At 39.8% G+C, this 24,258-nt stretch overlaps 1 protein-coding gene across 8 annotated transcripts in view; it reads right to left on the reverse strand.

Annotated features, from left to right (window-relative positions):
• The window catches only part of FBXW11 (F-box and WD repeat domain containing 11), a 106,474-nt gene that overhangs the window by 37,922 nt on the left and 44,294 nt on the right, over positions 1 to 24,258 (reverse strand). For 4 of the 8 annotated variants that reach the window (XM_059699183.1, XM_059699178.1, XM_059699184.1 and 1 more), the window contains one exon: positions 502 to 564. The exons of 3 other annotated variants lie outside the window; for them this stretch is intronic. In XM_059699183.1, the coding sequence (XP_059555166.1) occupies positions 502 to 564 (63 nt within the window). Of the gene's footprint in view, positions 1 to 501; positions 565 to 2,035; positions 2,080 to 24,258 lie in introns of those variants that run through there. One more of the 8 variants, XM_059699180.1, reaches the window with a different exon arrangement.

Raw genomic sequence — 24,258 nt, forward strand, 5'->3', positions numbered from 1 at the left:
CCTCAAATCATGAAACTTTACATGCCCCGTCCCCTTTACCTCACCACAAAAAACTATGGGATTGGGAGGAAAACTGGCAAACTGAGAGAGAGCCCGGAGAGAAGGAAACTGAGTTTAGAAGGAAAGGGCAAACCAATAGGAAATGACGAAGAACGATGGGACCAGGGAGACACAGGCCTCAGTGCCTATAAACTGGTGTGTGGTAGGTGCCATGCTGGTGACAAGACACCACCACTGTCCATCTCTGACTTAGACAGTGGACACAGAACATTTTAGGCCACAGTCACTTCAGCATCTTTGTGAAAATTCCAAAATCTTTACTATTCATAATGACACATCCCTAAGGATCAGAAGATAAATCAGGGTGAGCTCTGAAACTAGTAAAATTACATGCAAAAAACACAGAACTGCTTGGCTCTTGTTTTCATGAGGGCATGAGCTGAGGGGCACCTTGTCTAGAGTGAGTCAACTGCTCTCTGATCTGTGCGCAGTCATTCCTACCTGCCAAAGAGTATTTTTCTTGGGGGACTCATCTTCATTTTGATCCTCCATAACTGAAGTGTTCTAAGGGGGAAAAACAGAGTATTTGAATTATGCCAAGTTTTGCAAATCCTAAATAACTACACCAAAATGTAATTTTGAAAACCCAAACTAGAGTGTACCAACAAACCCAAGAGTTAGTGTGGCTTGTGGCTAATGTACTATTTTGGGCCAAGGGGGCTGTGCTCATCTTTCATAAATCAATGCAGAAAAGTAAGCATAAAGTCTTACTTAGATGAAGATGGGCCGACTGAGAACAGGCTGACTTATGGCAGTGGCTGAAGCTCCACCTCCGTCATCACTGTTATTCTCTTACTGCTGGCTAGAAGCCCCAGAGACCCACTAAGTTCCTGATGGTTGCACAAAACATTTACTAGAATGTCTGCTACTCACTAACCCATCCCAACATGAGCAATTAGAACTGACAAAGCCCTGGAGGTGCTCCCCCAGCCCCCAGCCTTCCTCTTTCCTCCCCTGATGGCCTTGTTTTTCTGGAATGGCTTTGCAATCTCCCCCAGCAAGCATGGTGGGGGCCCCAACCTTCTCCCTGAAGGGAGGATGCAGCGAACCAATAACAATCTGGCTTGCCTTAGGAATGCATTAGCTTTTGGTTTTGTGTTTACTGCACAAAGAGGCACTGTGTAATTATTCTTTCTGGTGACCTAGTCGCTCAATAGATGCCCATTAACTGGAGATTATACATGATTGGATTTTCCCTTTTGAAGCTCCTATCTAATAGCTAAATGGAAACTTAATGAGATGGGGAAATGGGAGAGTTGTGCTCAGAAAGGAGTAACAACTCATTTATAGGTGCAACCTATAAATTAGAAGATTGGGGTATAACATTTAAACTACAATATCTGTACTATAGTATTATTCCAAAGGATCCTATAGATCTAAGTTATCAATATTTACAAGATCCTATTTACTACTGCCTTTAGGGGAGAAGCCTAAGATTTTCCCTTTATATTCAAGTTGTAAAATGTTTGGACCCATACGGTATTTCCAAACATGCCCAATGCAGGGTCAGCACTGAAAAGTGGTGCTCTGCTCTGCAGGTCACACAGCTGGTTCTGAGCAGGAATGGAGTTCGAGATCAAGGGAAGGCCAAAGGCTCTGAAAACCAGAGAGAAGGTAGATCTGCTCACTCACTCACTCCGTGTGTGTGTGTGTGTGTGTGTGTGAGAGAGAGAGAGAGAGAGAGAGAGAGAGAGAGAGAGAGAGAAAGAGAAAGAGAGAAAGAGAGAGAGAAGGGGGATCCAGAGCAAGTTGTGCTAGCCATGGACAAACACCACAGAGTTGTGGGGGCTGAGGCTACCCAGCACAGAGCTGGTATGTTGAACAGATATTGAATCTGGACGTGCCCTGCTCTGAAGAGCTACTTGCCCCCAAGTGGTGCCTTCTAGTGCTTTTCTAACCTCACACTTTGACAGAATGGCTCGCTCCAGACGACTGTCAATAGAGAAAACCCACTACTTCCTCAATAAGTACTTACTAGTATAAGCCCAAAGCACCAAGGTCTGCAGTGGGGGAGGGGGCAGGAGGGCAGGGCTCCATATGTGAAACCAACCATGAGCTAGTGAGGAAGGCAGTGTGTCCAAGTGTCCAAAACGGGTCTAGAGTGGTGGCAGCAAGAAGTGATCCTGAATGAGAAGGAGGTGGAGAATAGGGTAACCGACGTAGTATTTCTCTCTCCATGTAATTTTCCTTTTACTGCTAGCTTGAAGGATCCAGAGATTAATGAAGCTGTCAGGTTTCATTATGGAAATGAATAAAGAGGGACAGTGACTCAGTACATCAGCTCCTCAGTCTGACCGGCAGTTACAATGCCATCCTTGCAATGTCACAATGTCCTGGGTTCTAAGAGAGTGGCCTGAAGAAAGAATGGCTAGACATGAAGAGTTGAGCATGTGAAGTGGAAGAAGTGTGAGAAGGTCCCGCCCCCATGTCGCCAGGGACCCCAAGAAATGTACAAGATATATACGTAAACATGTATAATGTTTTCAACTAAAAACTTCTGAAATAGGAGCCTGAATAAGCCAGAGCAATTCTGACCTAAGCCACCTTAGTAATTTCCTCAGGGAGAAAACAAAAAAAGTCAGAAGGCCCTATAGAAACAACTGTTTTTGCCGTGAGAAAACACAAGAAACAACTGTTTTTGCCGTGAGAAATTTTAGTTCTTCCTCTCATTCATTCCAAAACAGATTAATGGTTTGTATTTATATAGTGGAGAAGGAAACAGCCCCTCTGATAAAAACTGCAACTATTTTCGTAAGACTTGATAAAAGTGGATAAATATATACAATTTTTAAAAAAATCCTCACCCAAGGATATTTTTTCCATTGGTTTCTAGAGAGAGGGGGAGGGAGGAAGGAAGGGGGAAGAGAGAGAGAAACATCCATGTAAGAGACATCGATTGGTTGCCTCCTGCATGTGCCCTGACCAGGGCTGGGGAACCTGCAACCAAGGTATGCGTCCTTGACTGGTAATCGAGCCTAAGACCCTTCGTTCCAGAGGCCAACACTCTAACCACTGAGCCAAACCAGCCAGGGCTAAAGATATACAATGCAACAGAACTGTATTTAATAAAGCCCGTGGGGCTGGGAGAGTTCCTTCATTACAGAGATCTTCAACTTCTCTCACAGAGCCTTCAGGAGAAGATGCCGCAGGGAAATGCTGCTCTCAAGCGACACTGGTCAGAGCATCATCTCCAGAGAGCTCCACATGACACAAGAGATGCTCAAAGAAAAAAGGGTCTAATTACATTTAAGACATGCCAGGTACTTATGTGCACGCCCCTCTCCCATGCCCCCCAATACACTTCACTAGGATGCTAAAGGTTCTGGAAGCCTCATCGTTTAACAATCAGCTCAAGTTAGTTGAACCTAGCTTTCCTGAGTTGTTGGCTATGGTCCCCCCTTTTATAATAATATCTCTTAATAATAGCTCAGCATATATTGGCCAACACTGGACTGGGGCAATAACAGGGCAGAATTCCTTCCTCCTCCCACTTCACAGGACAAATACTTCTGGAAAACAAAAGAAAAGCCCGCTTTTGGTAAATAAAATATATACCTTTTCTATCCCCATCATCTTTCCCAAATTGCTGTATGAGGTTGTGGGAATAAGGAGAAGTGGCAAAAATAAAAAAAGTCCCTTAGAGAAGCCACACTTTTTAAAATCGCTTTGGCATTTACTCTTGACAGGTTCAACTGACAAAAGGTCACAGGTCAGGAGTGAGGTAAGAGAAAACAATAAGCTTTCCACACAAAAAAGCAGGTGGTTTCCTACATCCACCTTCTCACATGGAGCCATGAGCTATGCCGGTCTGAGCGCTGGCGTCCTCTTTAAGCCTCCAGCACTTCTGGGAAAGGAAAGTTCTCTGAAAAACCAACCTGGCGTCTGCACTTCCTACCCCTCTCATCATCATCTCCTTCCTCCTCCATCTCTACCAAGAAGCATCACATGTGAATAAACATGCAGACCTCCTTATTCGGACCCTCCTGCTGATGAGAGGCACAGTCCAGGAGGAAGCAGCTCGTCTCCAAGGCAGATCAGCCTCAGTACGGCCGACACTGGCCCCAGGTCATTCTCTGTTGTGTGCGGGCTCTCACATGCACCATAGGATGTTTAGCAGCATCCCTGGCTTCTACCTACGAGAAGCTACCCACCCTGCCCCCGCCCTAATGGTGACAACCAAAAATGTCTCCAGTTGGCAAATGTCGGGGGAAGGGGGGAGGACCTCGCCCCTTCCCTTGAGAGCCACTGCTCTCAGGGTATCAGCTCCTTAACTTGCCTCCTTGGGAAGATACACTAAATCGCCACCATCTCAGGACTGGCCGTTCTTCCTCTCCAGGCTTCTCTGGCCTGTGACAGTCTGCAATTTCTTCAAATACAGTCTGATCTCACTATGGCCAAGCAATGCATGGAGCGCACAGATATCTAAATCCTGGGCTAAAGTCCTGCTTACCATTATATTCATATTTGGGGAAATTTAATTCAGGAGTTCTTACTAGAGATCCGTGGGCTTGGGGTGTGGGTGAGGGCTATAAATATCATCAAGTCACGAACAAACATGCCTTCAGAAAGACAATCCAGAGCTTTCACTAGATTCTCAAAGGTATTCCAAATGCGATGAGATAGCAAAGCATGTCTGTGACCGAACAGCAGACCTGAGTGGATAGAGCCGAGGCATGTCTGCTGCTCCTTTTCAGTCCCCCAGGAAAGCTATGCACTGTGATATCTACTCTGAAATCACTACGATGGCCAGATGCTGTGGTCCATGTAGTGGCACCCTCCTAAGTAAGGAATCTGCACCGGCACCGGAACGACAGACTCCAGCCCATGCTCGATATTAACTACCAAATGCCACGAGAACTAATGCCTGCTCCTTCTCTTGCCGAGCCTTCAGGAGGAGGTGCCCATGGGATCCTCAAGCTACACTGATCAGAGGATCGTTTCCAAAGGAATTCCAGGTGACACAGAAATGTTCCGAGGAAAAAGGGTCCCAGGGTGTCATTAAGTTTGACAAATGCTGTGTGCTGGGTGAGTGCTCTCCCGCGCCTGACCAAGCCCATCCCCACCCCATTTGTAATCTACTTCCCTAAGACAGCAAAGGCTCTGTCACATCTCATAATTACAGTCAGGTTACGTTGGCTGAGCCTCGCTTTCCCAAGTTTGTTGGATATGGACACCCCCTTCTTCTAGTATCTCTTAATTAACAGCTCGGCACATATTGGCAAACACTGGACTAGGGCAACAGCATGGTAGAATTCCTTCCTCCTCCCACTTAACAGACAAATAAATACTCTGGGAGACAAAGGAAACGCCCGCGTTTGGTAAATACCAGATATATCTTTCCTATTCCCCATCCTCCTTCCCCGGCTGCTATGTGGGTTAGTGTGCGTGTAGGCAGAACAGCTCTGAGCAGTGATCTATTTCTGCCAGTAGGTGCCACCAACTAACACAGACTACATCTCATTTAGAAAATTATATACTTGAAGAGCTATATAAGAGGAATAAATTTCCTACTTTTAAAATGCTACAAAGTCTGTATTTTGAGTTTCATGATGAGAAATGCATATAAATGTAAAATTTTTCATACAAAAAGCTTCTTTACTCCTGAGAGGAAGCAGAAAGAAACCTACACAGGATCTGGAAGCCATGGAGGCACCCTGCCGTTCTCCCGTGTTTGTGAATGTTGGGATTTAAGACATTAAGGATGGCAGATACATAATGAAAAGTGCTACTAGCTAACTTTATTGAGTGTCTGTACTAGGCTTGTTTAATACATTGTCTTTTAATCTTCAGACAATATATATAAGTAAATATTCCAAATTTACAGAAGAAACAGGATCAGAGAAGTAAGTAACTGGTTAAGAGTCACACAGTTAGTAAATGAGAGATGTGACATTCAAGATCTAGGTTGGTTCGACTCAGAACTCACTGTACTTTCCATATAGAAAAACACATCTAGGTGTTTTCCAACTGCTGGCTATAGCCTACGAAATCAATTTAATAGGCAGCAACCAACATTTTTAAATAAAATGAAATTGAATCTGGGCATTCCCCTGCCCACAAAGATAAGCATGAGACAAATTACACCAAAAGGTTAAAAGGAACGAGCATAAATATACAGGAAAATTCAAATTAAAAGGAAAGCAGTCATCATTGCAAGGAGAACCTTATTCAAGTCAAACCATTGAATAAAGAACCTAAAAAGTGATTTAAAATCACTAAAAGGCAAAATGTATAAAAAGGATAATGTGTGCTTTTATGTACTTAATAAAATACCACACAGTATATTAAGGAAAAACAAAATTTTAACACCTTTTCATATTTGACTAATCAAGTAGACCAAACCATCTGATTTTCCATTTTTTTAAAAAATTGACAGAGCATTAGGATACAGAGGAGATCTCAAATATAATTAGAAGTCAGGTAGAGATTATTATATATTTAAGATCAGGCGAAGCAGAAAAGTCTAAATCCAGTTTGCCAATTACAACTTGCCATAACCGCCAAAGATAAGTACATAGAATAATGACAGGCAGAGGCAAAGCAAACACCTTTGTTTTGTTCTTATTAATTGCACCAAGGCCCCTAATCTAGCCTAAAATTCTTTCCCCTTACAACTAAACCTTACCAACATATTGCCGAGATAAATGAGATCATTAGAAAGCCAAAGCATTCATTTGGAAAAAGAAGGGACGAGCTTAGACAAATAAGCAGCCCCTATCTCTAATACTAATCTTGCAACTCAAGAAGGAAGAGAGCCATGAATGCATCTATGTACACCTGATTTTTTAATACAATAGCTCTGGCTACCACTAAACTTCATCAGAAATCTCTTCTCCTCCCTCCACACGAATATAGGGGAGAAAAACAGTTGTTTTCTTTCTACAATGTAATAAAAATAAAAATTATTACATTTAAATCCATCATAAAAATCATGTAGCAGCAAAATAATTAAGAGGACTTCGGTAACTATTTCCTTAATTTTCCTAAGGACAGTAATAGATGCTATCATGCTAGTTCTGTGTGACAGAAGTGATCTTATTGTATACAATGTATGCCTTAGTGCATCAGGGCATTCTGCTTTTACTGAATCTGATCAAAAAGAGTTACTCCAAACTGAATTAAATATGTTCCAGCAAGCATTCAATGTTATTTTTAAACTAAAGGCCTGGTGCACGAATTTGTGCACGTTGAAAGGAAATTAATTAGAAGACATATTTTAATATCACTATCGCCCTTTTTCTATAATAGAAGTGTCAACCAAATTCACGATCAACAATGACCAATCGAAACACATGCATACGATTGGCTCCAGCGAGAGCTTTATATATATTTAGATAAACTTGATTCATTAGACCTGCTTTCTAATTTAGCCAAACTTTTCCTAGCCCAGTGAAGCACCCCAACTTCTCTTTCAGGTAGTTGTCAGCAACACAGCAGTAAATATCAACACGAAGCAGATTACTATTATAGATCATGCAGGGAGAACAAAAGCTAAAATATTTAACTGCAGCAGTGTTTGACTATATTCTGTGCAGTGAGAAAACCTGAAGTCGTTTTCAAGTCCCACCATTTCTTACTTCTTTCTTTTTTTTTTTTATATTTTATTGATTTTTTACAGAGAGGAAGGGAGAGGGATAGAGAGTTAGAAACATCGATGAGAGAGAAACATCGATCAGCTGCCTCCAGCACATCTCCTACTGGGGATGTGCCCGCAACCCAGGTACATGCCCTTAACCGGAATCGAACCTGGGACCCTTCAGTCCGCAGGCCGACGCTCTATCCACTGAGCCAAACCGGCTTCGGCTATTTCTTACTTCTTTTCAGTCGTTTCTAAACTTTCTAAATCTCCGTTTTCCAGCTAATGAAAAGAAAATAGGATTCTACTGAATCTCTAATCTACCTACTCACTTCTGTGAGGATCAAACGAGATGAGGCATGTGAAAACGTTTCACAGACATTTGGTTAAAGTGTGAAATGTTTGCACCTGGCTATAACGCAAGTCGGGTTCCTGGGCTGAAGAAACCCCAAGGAGGCTAGTTGCTAGGGAGAGGAAGCCGGGCATTGCTATATGACGTCATTACCCGGCGCCAACAGCCACCGTTTCCGGGCTGGACTGGGCAGTGGGCTGCATCTTGTGCCATGGGGTCTTGGCAGCCTTGGCTGCGATTTGGTGGGTGTCGCTCCAGGGTGGTGGTGGTGGGGCCCGTGTCCCACTTGGGGGAAGCCGAGTGTTACTTTGTCGGCGCCAGGTCTGTGGTTCCATTTCTTTGTAAATGGCCAGTGCGTGTCACGGCAGCTCCTGAGTTGAGTGTCTGCCTGTGGTGGTCAGTGCACATCATAGCGACCAGTCAGACGGTAAGAGGGACACTTAGCATATTAGCCTTTTAGATAGATAGATAGATAGATAGATAGATAGATAGATAGATAGATAGATAGATATAGATGCCTTGAATCATATATTCAAAATTTAAGAACAGAAATGTACCAAAATTTGCAAAAAGAAATGAAAAAAAAAGGTTTAGCTCAAATAATTAATTAAAAGGTATATATATATATATATATATATATATATATATATATATATATATATATATATATATATATATATATATATATGGCTAATATGCAAAGTGTCCCCTCGGGAGTTCGACCAGGAGTTCAATCACTTCCTATGATGTGCGCTGACCACCAGGGTGGCATAGAACAAAGGAAGGCCCCAGGCAGCAGCCAGAAGGCCCCGATCAGCCCTGATCGCCAGCCAGGCCTAGGGACCCTACCTGTGCATGGATTTTGTGCACCAGGCCTCTAGTTACAAAATAAATGAAAGTACATTACAATGCCCAAGAATTATAAATTCAAATGAAAAATATAAAAAGGCATTGACGAAAAGCAGGAAAATAACGTAAGAGAATAAAAATGAGATAAAGAAGCAAAATAGGACAGAGATAAAGTAGTTGACATGGAAGACAAAGAAGATCCTATGTATAATTGGAGTTTCTAAACACACACACACACACACACACTCACGCACTCACGCATGCACTAAAATAAAGAAACAGAAATGGCATTTAGAATTACCATCCAAGTTGTTCCCAAGGGCTGAATGAGAGGAAATGAGGAGTGACAACTAAAAAGGTTTCATTTTGGGGTAATGTATATGCTCTAAATTGACTGCACTAATAGTTGCACAATTCTGTGAATACACTAAAAATCAATGAATTGTATACTTCAAGTGTCTAAGTTGTATGGTATGTAAATTATATCTTAATAAAGCTGTAATATCTTTAAAACCAGGCCGTATGTAAAAAGGGTCTCCAGATACTAGGAAAAATTGGCCCACAGCATCAAACTCCAATAGATAGCCTAGGAAAATTAGATTTTAAAGATAAAGAAAAAACTTCTCACAGTCTCCAGTCCCAAGTAATTTAAGAGAGAGAGAGAATGAGAATGAGAATGAGTTAGACTGGCATCAAACTACTTGAAGACAACATTCAAAGCAAGCATTAGTGGAACAGCACGCTGCAAAAACTAGTAAAGAAAGTGTAAAGCAGTGATTTTATATCAAAAGGCAATAGAAAATAGTCTTTAATAAGTAACAGGGCAGGGAATTTTGTATCTATTGAGCCCTTCTTGAGTAACAAAGAGAATACTTGGAAAACTTTAGCAAAAAATTTAATGGTACACATTTAAGATAATTAATTATGGACTTAAGAATAAAGCAAAATGAAAATCAGGGCAGAATAATATTGCATACATTCTGATAAAGTACAAATAATGCAACTTAAAAATTCAAAGAAGGGATCAGAAAGAAGAAATAAACTCTGATTACTGCATCGGAAATAGGTGGCAAGTAAAGAATACCATTAAAGATAGATAAAATTGTTAAGATATCAAATAAGAAACCAAGAATTAGAGGCATTTAAAAAATTATTAAGTAAAGGCTAATCAAAAGAACAAAAATACAACCTTCCTAATTTTCAAAGGAAATTTCCAAAATAAAAGAGCAAAGAAAACACACCCTGAAAAGAGAGAAACCGAAAGATATGCAAAATGACATGGACTAAAAATATACTAATAGAAAACTCCCAATAAGACAGATCAAGAGAAAAAAAACTAAAGCTCAGAAGGATAAACATAATCAAGAAGGTAGGCAGATCTTAAAGATGTCAACCTTCAACCATTAACAGAGACACACGTGAAAAATTTATTAAAATTGGTCAGGTATTAGGTCACAAAGAACTAGTAACTTTCATAAAGGAGAAAAGTCAAATAATAATGGTCTCTGATCAAAAGATGATAAACTAGAAATAATTCCTATAAAAAGAATTAAAGTTTTCCTTCAACTCAATGCTATGGAACAATTTATGAAGCTCTGGCCTGAGTATCCTCTGAAGATTTGGTACAACTTCCCTGGGAAACTAGGTTGGTTTGATGCATGCTGTGGATTGATTAGTTCTTTGGTAAGTTTCTCTATTATTTTCTTCATAACTTCTTCTTCAGCAAGACAAGTCAACATTTATAAAAATGATAGTTCACCCTAATTTGTAATTTTCGCACATGACCAACAATCACACAAAAAGCTCCTTATGGAAAAAGACAAGTTGGTACTCAAGTTGTAAGACTACTCAGAAAAGAAGGAAAAAAAAAACAGAGAAAGAAAAACTACAAGGGGAAATTAAGCCCTATAAGACATTAAAATGCACTGTAAGACACTAAAAATGAGGTACTTTTATGGTATGTAAATACACAATTACTTCAACGTAGGGGTCGGGCAAGCCTTTTCTGTATTCAGAGGGTAAATATTTTAAACTGTGAAAGCCTACAGTTTCTGCCACGACTACTCAACTCTTCTGTTGTAGCACAAAAGCAGCCATAGACAATATGTAAATGAATGAGTGTGGACATGCTCCAATTGAACATTATTTACAAAAACAGGGCTGGGTTTGGCCAAATCCTGGTCAAACGGAACAGAATGTCCATAAATAGATCCAAGTACATATGGAGATTTAGTACATGATAAAAGTGACATCTCAGATCATGGGAACCTTTTAATAAGAAGTTCTGGGGCAAATGGTTAGCCATTTGGAAAAAGATAAAATTAGATCCATACTTAACACAATATACATGAATAGAGTCCAAATTGCTCAGAAATTTAGAGAGTGAAACTATAAGTACTGGGAAAAGACATGTGAATTTCTTTAAAACCTGGGTGCAGGGAAATGTTATTTAACTATGAGTCAAAATTCAGATGTAATAAAAGAAAAGATAGAAAGAATTGGCTATATAAAAATATTAAACTTTTACATAGCAATATCTTTAAAAACGCCATGAACAAAGTCAAAAGGTAAGTGAAAAACTGGAAAGAAGTATTTGTAACGTATGTCACAGATGAAAGAACTTACATGCCTAAAAAAATTTTTTTTTAATTGAGGGGGTCAAAATTACCAAAGTCCCAATAGGAAAATGAGGAAAAGATATACACAGACCTTTTAACAGATATAAAAAAGACCCTTAGCCCTAACCGGTTCGGCTCAGTGGATAGAGCGTCATCGGCCTGCGGACTGAAAGGTCCCAGGTTCAATTCTGGCCAAGGGCATGTACCTTGGTTGCGGGCACATCCCCAGTAGGAGGTGTACAGGAGGCAGCTGATCGATGTTTCTCTCATCGATGTTTCTAACTTTCTATCCCTCTACCTTCCTCTCTGTAAAAAATCAATAAAATATGTATTTTTTAAAAAAGACCCTTAAATAAAAGCTGTTCATACTTGTAATTAAAAGGATGCACACATTTCTTACCTAACACTGGCAAATACCCTGTCTGTGGAACAGGGAGGAAACAGGCATGCCCAGAGGAGAATTTGGCAATATCCCACAAAACTACTAAGTAGTTTTAAACTTTGATCCAGCACTACCTTCGATCCTGCATTTACCTTATGATCCAGCAACCCCAGTGTAAAGAAACTCAGAGTGGTTAGTACATTTATTTTTCAGTGACATAGATGAGCAATTCTAAATTCCACTTCCAGGAATTTTCCCTGAAGTTACACTATAATTAGGTAACAATATGAAAATACAGCCCTAGCTGGTTTGGCTCAGTGGATAGAGCATCAGCCTGCAGACTGAAGGGTCCCAGGTTCGATTCCAGCCAAGGGCATATGCTCGGGTTGTGGGCTTGGTCCCCGATTGGGGGCTTGCAGGAGGCAGCCGATCAATGAATCTCTTTCATCATTGATGTTTCTATCTCTCTCTCCAGCTCCCTCCCTCAGAAATAAATAAAAATATCTTAAAAAGAAAATACATATGCACAAGGTTATTCACTAGAACACTGGTTGTAATTTTTAAAACTACAACAACACAAAAACACTGGAAACAAACCACATGGTCATACATTAGATACTGGCTGAGTAAACTATGGTATCAAAATAATAGAGAACTATGTAGCCTGAAGCAAGAATAAGGAAGGCCTCTATGGACTGAAATAGTCATTTTCAGCGTATATTTTTAGGTGAAACAAGTGAAGTGTGAAAGAGTGTATCTGTTCATTATTGCATTAAAAATACCAGAAAGGCCCAGCTGGTGTTGCTCAGTGGTTGAGCATCAACCTATGAACCAGGAGGTCACAATTTGATTCCAGGTCAGGGCACATGCCTGAGTTGTGACTCAATCCCCATAGGGGGCGTGCAGGAGGCAGTCAATCAATGATTCTCTCTCATCATTGATGTTTCTATCTCTCTCTCCCTCTCCCTTCCTCTCTGAAATCAATAAAAATATATTTTAAAGAACAACCCAGAAAGGATAAATCAGAAACTAATGAAATTTTCTAAGTGGAAATAGGATGGAAAGAATGGAAGAAGGGGAAATGACAGAAAGAATTACTTTTTGTGTTGACTTAATTCTGAGAACTATATTAAATGCTTTATATACGCAAATAAAATTAAAATCAACAAGAACTAGGTGAGATGGAATATCAACAGAAATAAATGAACCTAAATACATTTCAAATGAATAACATAAACACATTTAATGGTAGAAGAAAACTAATCCAAGTGACTCTTGAACTCAATAGCTAGACTATATAGCCACAAACATGTTTCAACTGTAAAGAAATTCAGTGTGGTTAGTACATTTATTTTTCAGTGATATAGATGAGCAATTCTAAAACTAATATACATTCTAGAACTGCTCAAGTAAATATACTGTGAAAAATAGGAGCTGGGTTTCTCACTGTTAGAGAAAAGAGAGTTATGAATATGAAAAGGTTATTACCTAATAGAAGGCTAGAATGGAGACATCCCTGGGAACTTGGTTTTTAGTACATAGAAAAGGAGGGAGTCTTCTTTAATATAGAGAGACTGAACTATACATACATTACCAAACACGACTGGCTAAGAGGCCTGGAAGCAATGACATCCTAAATAGCACACTAGCACACATACCGCCCAGATCTAAATCCCATTCTTCACCAAAAGAATCAGGGACCTTGGAGAAGTGACTGACTCCAAGGCTGAGTAGGGGAAATACAAGATGAGCCTGGGGCATCTGTGTTGCAGCAGAAAGGAAGTGCTTCAAGAATTAGGGGCCAGATCACAAGAATACAGGAGCCAGCTTGAAAGGGCACCCACTGGACAAACTTTGACCGTCAAAATAAATGATAACAACAGATGCTTCTCACTGAATAAAATAGGAAACCACAAGTCTGCTCAGATAGACCAAATGAATGAAATGAACTTTTCATGAAAGAGAACATTTACATCATTTCAAAGTGCCTCTCCACAAAAACAAAACACTTAATTACAAAGGAAAAAGACCTACGTTTACAGTGAAGAAAGCTGCTAGATACCACCTAGCTCAAGGAATCAAGATGACCATTCTTAGTAAAGAGATCAACCAAAACCATGTACCACCAGACAGGATGCAAGGAGAACCCAGCATTACTTTTGTGAGGTTTCTATCGAAGATGAATAACCTACATCTAATCATAAGGAAGCAACAGACAAATCCAAATTGGCAGACATACTACAAAATAATGATCTGTAATCAAGTATCTAGATCACAAAAGTCCAGCAAAGATTGAGAAGGAAATCTTCCGGACTGAAAGAAACTAAAGAAGTCTGACAGGTAAAGGCAACACGTCATGCTGAACTGACACCTTTGCTATAATGGACATTACTGGGACCGCAGATGGAACTGAGCAGAGACTGAGGACTGGATGCAGATGCACCGATGTTAATTTACTGAGTTGATTCTCATGTTATGATTATGTAAAATACCCTCCTTTGGAGGAAATACACACTGAAACCTTGGAGCATGAGAAAGCATTCAATCCACTTCGTATTGTAACTTACAACGAAGCTTGACACGGCCTCAAAAGAAATAAAAAGCAATCTTTCAATAGATAGTTCACATTAACACCCAACGCTTCAAATTGTGGGATCAAGTCCCTAGGAAAAAGCGTGCTGCAATCTTTTGTGCCGCTTTTCACCACCACCATCAGATGATATTAGCAAACATCTCATAGTACTGAGCTCGGGCACTACAGGTCCCTGTGTCTTCCCCAGGCCATTCATACTGGATGACACCCACCCTTTCCTGTGGACGCTGCCAGATGCCCCTGAGCAATGCTGCTTTTGGCAAAGTCTTTTCTTGTCATTAGTTAGGTGACAGTTTCCTCTGCCTACCATTACTCTAATCCTAATTTTTCATTTCCTGTGGTCTTAAAGATGAAGGCTTTAACATTTGCCTTTTACTCCAAGTGACGCCTGGTTTTCTAAATGGAGGATGGGGTAGAAGGAAGGTTCCTTACAATAGGGAAATGAGTCTTCACATGCAATCTACCTACAGAGGTTGACAGCTGGTTCTTTGTATTAACAGACTGCATGGCACATAGTTGGCAGTTGGAAATTTGTACAAGATGTATGAGTGATTCTATGCTTTAAGTATTTTCGGAATAACCTCTTTCTAATGGAATGATCTTGATTTTGAACTCTAGTCAGAGCACCCAGGCAACTCAATAGGATAGCACAGGCTGGCACAGCTGTTGTGTGTCTGGAGTTCTATTTCTTGGCCAAGCAATCCAGTAGTATGAGATCTTTTAGTAAGCCAGGCCTTAGCTGACTCAACATATACTCAAATTGCTCCGAGAGGGGAGTTGCCATTGGTAAAGAGGCTTGTGAATTTAGAATACATTAATGAATCACTTTTTTTTTTAACTGAATCACTTTAAAAAGGCTTGTTAAACTTTCCCAAAATAATACTGTTTAATCCTAGTGAGAGTACAATGAGATGTCAACCCTATGGAAGACAGTTTGACAAGAGATATACAGCCCATCTCCTATCATAGAGCCTAAGTAGTTCAAAATGCAGGCAAACATTTTATGCACAAAGATGGTGATTAGTTTTTCAGTAATAAAAAGTGAAGATTCTGCCGAAACCGGTTGGCTCAGTGGATAGAGCGTCAGCTTGCGGACTGAAGGGTCCCAGGTTCGATTCCGGTCAAGGGCATGTACCTGGGTTGCGGGCACATCCCCAGTGGGAGGTGTGCAGGAGGCAGCTGATCGATGTTTCTCTCTCATCGATGTTTCTAGCTCTCTGTCTCTCTCCCTTCCTCTCTGTGAAAAATCAATAAAATATATTTTTAAAAAAAAAGTGAAGATTCTAAGCACTCAGAGAAATGACACATTTTGGGATGTTTGTAAAATACATTATATAGTACTTTCAAATTATGTTATGAGAAATTTTTAATAATAGAACATTAACTTAACCATCCTGAACAAGTGCACAAAGCATATAAAGTATAAAATATTGCATATAAAAGTTGACTCTTAACAAATGCAGGTGGTAGGGGCACTGTACCCCTGGCACAGTCAAATGTCCATGTATAACTTCTGACTCCCCCAAAACTTAGTTGTCCCTTAGTACTCGCAGGGGACTGATTCTAGGACCTCCTCGAATATCAAATCCGAGGATGCTCAAGATTAAAATAGAAAATGGTGTAGATCAATGTATACAGTTGACCCTGTGTATCAGCAAACTCCAAACCATGGAGAGAAAACAGTATTGGGGGGGGGGGGGGGCCCGGAATCCATGTAAAGGTGGACCTGTGCAATTAAAACTTATGTTGTTCAAGGGTCACAATCTGTATGTGTGTGCATGTGTACATATAAAAATATATATAAAATAATCTCCACTTATAAAACATATCCTGGCTGTGTAGTTCAATGGTTGAGCATCAACCATTGAACCAAGAGGTCACCAGTTCAATTCCTGGTCAGGGCACATGCCCCAGTTGCAGGCTCAATTCCCAATAGGGGGCATGCAGGAGGCAGCCGATCAATGTTTCTATCTCTCTATCCCTCTCTCTTCCTCTCTCTCTAAAATCAATAAAAACACAGGGTTTTTTTTAAGTTATCTGAAAGATCTTAAAAACAAATAAAACAAAACATGCACAGATTAAAAACTAAAGCTATGCCAAAATATTGAGTGGCACTCCCTAAATTGAAAATTACTTGTTATTTTCCTTTCCACCTTTACCCAACATTCCACAATAGGCATGTATTATATAATCAGAAAGAGCATTTTTTAAGCAAAATGAAAATACAAGCTGGTCTTCAAAGCAAACAATTTATACTCAAGGTACTCTTTCAACTCACATGAACACTTAAACTCAAAGAACTCAGAGAACTGGTGAGGGAGAAAGACAGGAGGGAAAAACAAACATGGAATATAATTTCAGGCAGTGCTAAGTGCTATGAAGAAAACAGAAAAAAGCAGGGTGAGGGAACTGAGTGAAAAGTAGAGTTATTTTAGATTGGGTGGTTAGAGAAGGCCTCTAAAAAAAGATATTTGATTGTGTAAGCTACAGGTATAGTAAGTTGCATTCCTATTGTGTAATTGTTCTAAGATCTAGAAAACTCTGTTTACAACTTCAAATAATCATCTCTATGAAAATAGTTTCTACTTTAAGAAGCAGTAAGGTATACTGGAATAGAGAGACTAGGTTTAAAGCCTTAGTAGGTGTGTACCCTTAGGCAAGTCACAAGCTCTCTTTCTCTCTATCTGAATTTGCTCAGGTTTCTCTCTGTGTGTCTCTCCCCCTCCCTTCCACTCTCTCTAAAGATAAATGGAAAAATATCCTTGGGTGAGGATTAACAAAACAACAAAAAACACTACAATGGAGATTATACCAAAGAAAAAGGGTTACTCTCATAAACAAAACAACATAAAGCAATAGAAATAAATAAAACCAGCATTTGTTTTACAAACATCATAACAGACATGCGCAGAATGAGGCATATCACATTTTTGTTGAAAAATGTAAAAAGACATATTTTAATGTGGTCTGAACCCCATTTACTCACTTCCCTATCCTCAAATTATACTGTTAAACCTTATCCATCATACGCACTGTTCTGGAAACCATAAATTAAAACTGTTAGTAAAACCAGTTTTAGGTTTAATTTTCTCACGGCAGAGGCTCTCTTCCACAGAAAATGCGTGTGATTTCTTGGATGCTAGGCAGGCATGGTGGCACCATCAGAACTTTCATTTCAGCAAGATAGGAATTTACTTGCTGACCACCAAGTCACCCTGACTCCAGAAAATATGACATGCAAATGATTTTTTAAAAATTTCCAATTATAACAAGAACAGATAAAAATTATTCTTTTAGAAAAATGTTAAAACGAATCTTTGTTTGGCACTAAACTTTCAAAGCCCTCACCATTAACAAGACACTCTGAAACTAGGATTATACGTAAAAGACAGCATAGCGTGGGACCACAGGCCTACAGAGGGTGCTGACTGATGATCCTAAGGAAAGCAAGAACAGCCAGAGCTTGAAAGACTTCTGGGAGTGGGCATCACTGGATACAAGGAAGTGAAACATGAGCATATGATTTCCAAGCAATTGGAGAAAATCTGTATCAGAAAACAGGTTGGCCATTTAGAAAGAATGTGGATCCCTAACAGATAGCATAGACCAATATAAACGACAGAGAAACTGAAAGAATTACATGCAAAACAAAGACATAAAAGGAATAGCAAAGAAAAGGAGTATGATTACATAAAAGGTAAAATTTCTTTCAAAACTTTCTCCAAGGCAAAAAGCATTATAAGCAAAACTGAAAGGCAAATGTCAAACTGGAGGAAATATTTGCAATAAGATTTCCTACAAATCATACTTTTAAAAAAATATAGTCACCAATTAAAAAATAGGGAAAAGGAATGAAGAGATAACTCATAAAACAATAGAAATGCCAATAAATATGTATGTACATTCCACCTCACTAGCAAGCAAACAAGTGTACATTATGACATTATATTATTTTCACTGTATAACTTGACCCAGCCCCTCTTTTACTTATTTTATTTTTTTATATATATCTTTATTGAGTTCAGAGTGGAAGGGAGAGGGAAAGAGAGACAGAAACATCAATGATGAGAGAGAATCACTGATCAGCTGCCTCCTGCACGTCCCCTAATGGGGATCAAGCCCACAACCAGGCATGTGCCCCAGACCAGAATAAAACCTGGCACCCCTCAGTCCGCCGGCCACATGCAAATACAAATATTGTATTTGTTCCCGTTTTGTTATTTTACTTCAAAATAAGATATGTGCAGTGTACATAGGAACTTGTTCATAGTTTTTTTTTTTTACTATAGTCCGACCCTCCAACGGTCTGAGGGACAGTGAACTGGCCCCCTGTTTAAAAAGTTTGAGGACCCCTGCTCTATCCACTTAGCCAAACCAGCTAGGGCTGTTTTTTGGGGGTTTGGGGGTTTTTTGAGCCAGCCTCTCTAAAGTATAATTTAGCCACCTAAAGTGTTTTAATTGTGCACACTCTTTCACCTAAGAAATCATCACATAAGTATATTTAGGTACAAAAATGATCTACTCAATATGACTTAAAATGTTTCAAAAAGCAAAGCAGTCTTTATATAGAAGAGAGGGTTTCTTAAAATCAGTAATATAGAGTCCCATCTCCTCCTCCCTTGGCCCCAACTCCGACTTCATCTCTGCTCTCATCCTTCCAGACCCCCCTAATGATACATAGAACCCCACCTTTTCTCCCTCAACACTTCACCCACCCTAGATTCCTAGTGGTTTTCAAGGGGTCACCCTCACCACCCGCCAGCCATCTGCACGGCACTCATCACCCTCCCCGACTTCTCTGACAAAAAAAAAAAAAAATCAGTAATATATCTATTAAGGGGAATGTTATGCAGTGATTTAAAATGATGGCTGAAAGTCTTAATGCATCATGTTAATATGTCATTTTTATTATTAATTGAAATGTAAACAAGTGCAGGTTATTTTTAATCATATTTGCTTTTAAGCAAAACTTAAATATTTTTAAATGCTATCCAGAGCTATGACAATGACTGAACTAAACTGGTCTACCCTCCATGAAAACAATTTAGCCATAAATAAAGCATTGCCTACTTTGTGATAAATTACTGAGCTATACACTTAAGATTTCTGCACTTTTCTATACATATGTTGTAATTCAAAAAAGAAAAATAACAGTCCTCTTCTTCTCTCCTCCCAACCTACAAATGACAAAGGTGCCATTCATTGGTGGAAGACTTACAGACGTTATGAATCTGGGGACAGGTCTGCAATACAATATTAAGGACAAAGGCCCTGGTCAGGTAGCTCATTTGGTTAGAGTGTCATCCCCATACACCAAGGTCACAGGCTGAATCCTAGGTCAGGGCACATACAAGAATCAACCAATGATTGCATAAATAAGTGGAGCAACAAATTGATGTTTCTCTCTGTCAACGCAATAAAAAAAAATAAGTAAATAAAGGAAATAAAGAAAGCTGCATTCTGGTTATTATAGGGTGAGACCAAAGGGGGGAGGGAGGACTCCCTGTAATTGTAGAGTTACATATCCTCCCATGAACAAAGAGAACAAATATGCAAAGAAAGGCAGACAACAAACCATTTACATCTGTTGGGGTGGGAGAGATTATTAAACTTTTCTCTATACAGATAACTTAATAATAAAATACTGATATTCCTTAACCAAGCAATTATACTTCTAGGAGTTTATTCTACAGATATAATCATGCAAGCCAAAATATATATGTTCAATGAAATTAGTAAAGTGCTGTCGCGCGCACACACACACACACACACTAAAGCCTAAAGTTCCTCAAATAAGGAACTGGCTATATTAATACAAAAAAATAAATTTACAGCCCAGCTGGCGTGGCTCAGTAGCTGAGCGTGTACCTATGAGACAGGAGGTCATGGCTCAATTCCCAGTCAGGGCACATGCTGGGTGCGGGCTCAATCCCCAGTGTGGGGTGTGCAGGAGGCAGCCAATCAATGATTCTCATTATTAATGTTTCTATCTATCTCTCCCTCTCCCTTCCTCTCTGAAATCAATAAAAATATATATTTTTTAAAAAATTACAAAGCCATATGATAAAATACTACTACATAGCTACAAAACAGTAGGATTTTATGTGCTAATATGAAAAAATGATCAACGTATATTATTAATTTAAAAAGTTATTAATTAAAAGTAATAAATATATAGTATGGTTCTGTTTGTAATTTTTAAAGCTTTTTTTTCTGAAATAATGGGAAACCAGTAAGGGATACTTTGGCAAGTGAGACCTGGGATCGAAGGAAACTTTACATGTCTTTTATAACCTTCAGTAGAACTGTATTATTTTTAAATCTTTGAACCTTGTTTAAAAATTTTTGAATCCTGACATAAAACAGTGATTTGTCAAACTCCTTTTTTATTTAAGCCTTCTAAGATTTGCTTTAAAACTTGAAGTTGGAGAAGGAAAAGTTGAGCTAAAAACAGTTTAATTTAAAAATTTGTTCAAAGTTGACTTGAATGTTTCTTTGTTTTTGTGTGTGTGAAAATTTCCATAGGAGTTAAGATTTTACGTAAAAAATTCTAAGAGCTCTGCTATATAAAACAGATAAATGCAGAGTTATTCTGGGTGAGGTGCAGTCACAACACCACGGTTATAGTCATTATCATCACCATAACAACATAGAGAACCTGCACGATTTGATGGATTCTTCCCTGCCCAACAGGCAGAGAGAAGACAGACCAAATGTCTTTCTGGGTGGTGATGAGTGGGGAGATTACCAATGGATTTTTTTGATTTTTTTTTAGTAACCAAAGGAGAACACCTGACAGCAGGGGCCACACCAAGTGCACGGTCTTAATTTCTTTTCCTTACCCTGCCCTGGATAAGAGACTCTAAGACTGGAATTCTCACTTCTTGAGTAGGGAACCAGGAAAAGAAATAGATTTTTGTCCCCGGAAGAGTAGGCAATCAGCAAGGGAGGCTGCTGTTACCTTCCTCTACTTCACAGAACTCTGAAGGTAGATAAAACCACCTCCATTTGGGGGATAAGGAAACTGAGGGTCAGGAAGGCAAATAACTTGCCTAGTGTCAGAGCTACGGAGCAGCAGGCACCAGAGTAGAATTCGAGTTTGTATGCGCCAGAGGCAGGGTTCTGTCCACCAAGCTGTCTCCCTTCTCTAAAATGTATCCTCTCCGGTTGGTAGCTAAGTTCCCACTGCGGTGTCCTCAAACCACTGTGCTCACTGTACACATCCAAGTCAAGAGAAACAGCAAAGCAGCTGCCAAGACGGTAGATTACTGTCCAGCGTATCTCCACTGGGCTAGGCAGGAGGCACTAAACGTGATTCTCGTGATCCGCGCTGTCATTCCACGTAATCTGTCCTCCCCCTGCAGAAAGCTATCAACACCCGCTCCAGTAAGAGTTTGCCCGTGGCATTCCCAAGAAAAGCTGTCAGCCCACTAACGTGGAACCTCTACATTCGAGTCCACTAGCTTTAGGCTTTTAACACTAAAAATAAAGAGAGGAATTTGTTTCAACCTAAAAATGGCAGTTGCCAAGTTGATGTCACTATAGCATGGGGACTAAAACATTAGCTTTGCAGTTACCAGACTTCGGTTTATTGCTCAGTTCTGCCACTTAAAATAAATGTGCAGCCCTAGACAATTCAATTCAACTTCATAGACAAAACAGGCATGATAGACAACTTCTCCATAAAGGATTAAATGAGATGACCCTGTGCCTGTAGCTCGGCACAGCCATAAGGAGTGGAAAATAAATGGCCGATACTGTACTAGCATTAACACTGGTGTCACTCTCGTGCCACAGAAGTCCTGGAGTCTTAGAAAATACCCTACACGCTCTGAACTCTTGAGTATCTGATGTGAACAGCCAACTGGTTGAATCTGGCTGCCTGAACCAACTGAAAGGGCAATGCGGTTCAGCCTGGGTCACACACATCTAGATATTCCAGTTCAGCTGTCCTAAAAAATGCTGAGGGTTCGGTCCTAGTTTAAACTGGTTCTCATTTTTTTAAAACCACATACAGGTCTGGCTAACTTCCGAGTTTTATTACGCATACACACTGGACACTGTAGTTCAGTCTGGACTTTTGTTCACAGGTCTACTTACTACAATAGGCTTCTTGAGAGCAGGTAACAAGTCTGTGCTGTTCATCTCTCTCTGCCCAGCACCAGGCAGGCCCTGCGCGTGCCAAATGTCAGCAGACAGCCATGGAACTCACTGCGGAAACGCCACTGAGGAATCTCACTAGCTTTTGGGTTCAGAGAGCTCATTTTGGCAAAGGGAATGCAATTTCCCCTCCTACACACATCTGGCAGGTATTTCATTTTTTATTCTGAAATAATGACAAAACAAGTTATATACCAGATATCAATAGTCAAGTTTCACGAACAAAATGAAGATGGAAAACTCTAGAAATACTAACATTCCAGTGTAAAATTTTGGAATCAGACAAATCTGTGCCAGCCCTATCACTTCACAGCTATGCAAATATTAACGTGGTCCAATCACACACATCACTCTGAGACTCGCCTTCCACACTGACAAATGGGGATGGTGAGACCTACCTCACAGTTATCACAAAGCTCATGTACGTGAAGCACCCAGCTGGTGGTAAGTGGTTTTTTAAAACGGATGTATTGAGGTAAATGATTTTTATTTTTTATGCCTTTTCTATTCGCATCTACAGCAGACACTAGAGGGACTGCATTAGGCCTACCAATATCTACATCTTTACTCCTGCTTTTCAGAAAATTCTCTCATTCAGTCATGTAAATAGGCTAACTGACTAAAGTTAAACTGTCAATAGGTCCAGTGTGATCATTTTAAGGGGGACCCTCTCATGCAACTCAGGAGCAAAGCAAAGTCAACCAGGCTCTCCCGGTGGCCTGTTACTGCTCACCTGGACTTGCTGTGCAATGTCAAGCAAGTCATCTTTGTGATTAACATAAGCAACAGGCATTCTTTGAAAGCTCAAACCCAAATTCCGTCACTACCTTTTTTTTTTTTTAATATATTTTATTGATTTTTTACAGAGAGGAAGGGAGAGGGATAGTGAGTTAGAAACATCGATGAGAAAGAAACATCGATCAGCTGCCTCCTGCACGCCCCCTACTGGGGATGTGCCCGCAACCAAGGTACATGCCCTTGATCAGAATCGAACCTGGGACCCTTGAGTCCGCAGGCCGACGCTCTATCCATTGAGCCAAACCGGTTAGGGCTCCGTCAATACTTTTTAACACAGGTTGGAGACTGGAAATGGAGAGGAAGTACTGGTATTAAAATGATACGTAAAAACAATGAGAAAGAGAAAGGCAGTCTCCCAGGTTCATTAATACATGTTTACTTTTCATTCATAAATGGAACAAAACAGAGTCATGATGTTCTCATTTCAATCAGGTGAGTACATATTTCATTTTATACACTAAAGAAAAACCTAACAAAATCCCCTCTACACCTGGAAAGACAATATTTGCTCCATTCACATTTTAGTGAGTATCTATCATTCCATATTTCACCTTATTTCAAAGTCCAATCAAGGTAAAGTTTCCATTTTTTCTCTTAAATGATTTTCACTGGGAGAGATGAGTCAAAGACAAACTTTTAACACATTTCAGTTTCCATTTCAACAAGGTAGGAACCCATACTTCCTCCCACTCACCCCACCTTGTGAATTCCCAACACTGTTCAAAATATACTGAGTGATGCCTTTCCGTTCATTGGTCAGTTACTTTTAACTGAGTGCAAAAAAAGTTTCTGCACTTCCAAACCTCACAACTACAATTCTCCACCTTCTTAAATTTCTACCCCTACTAAAAAGCAATTATAACATTCAAG

This window comes from Myotis daubentonii, chromosome 5 (assembly GCF_963259705.1).
Source record: "Myotis daubentonii chromosome 5, mMyoDau2.1, whole genome shotgun sequence".
NCBI classification, from domain to species: Eukaryota; Metazoa; Chordata; class Mammalia; order Chiroptera; family Vespertilionidae; genus Myotis; species Myotis daubentonii.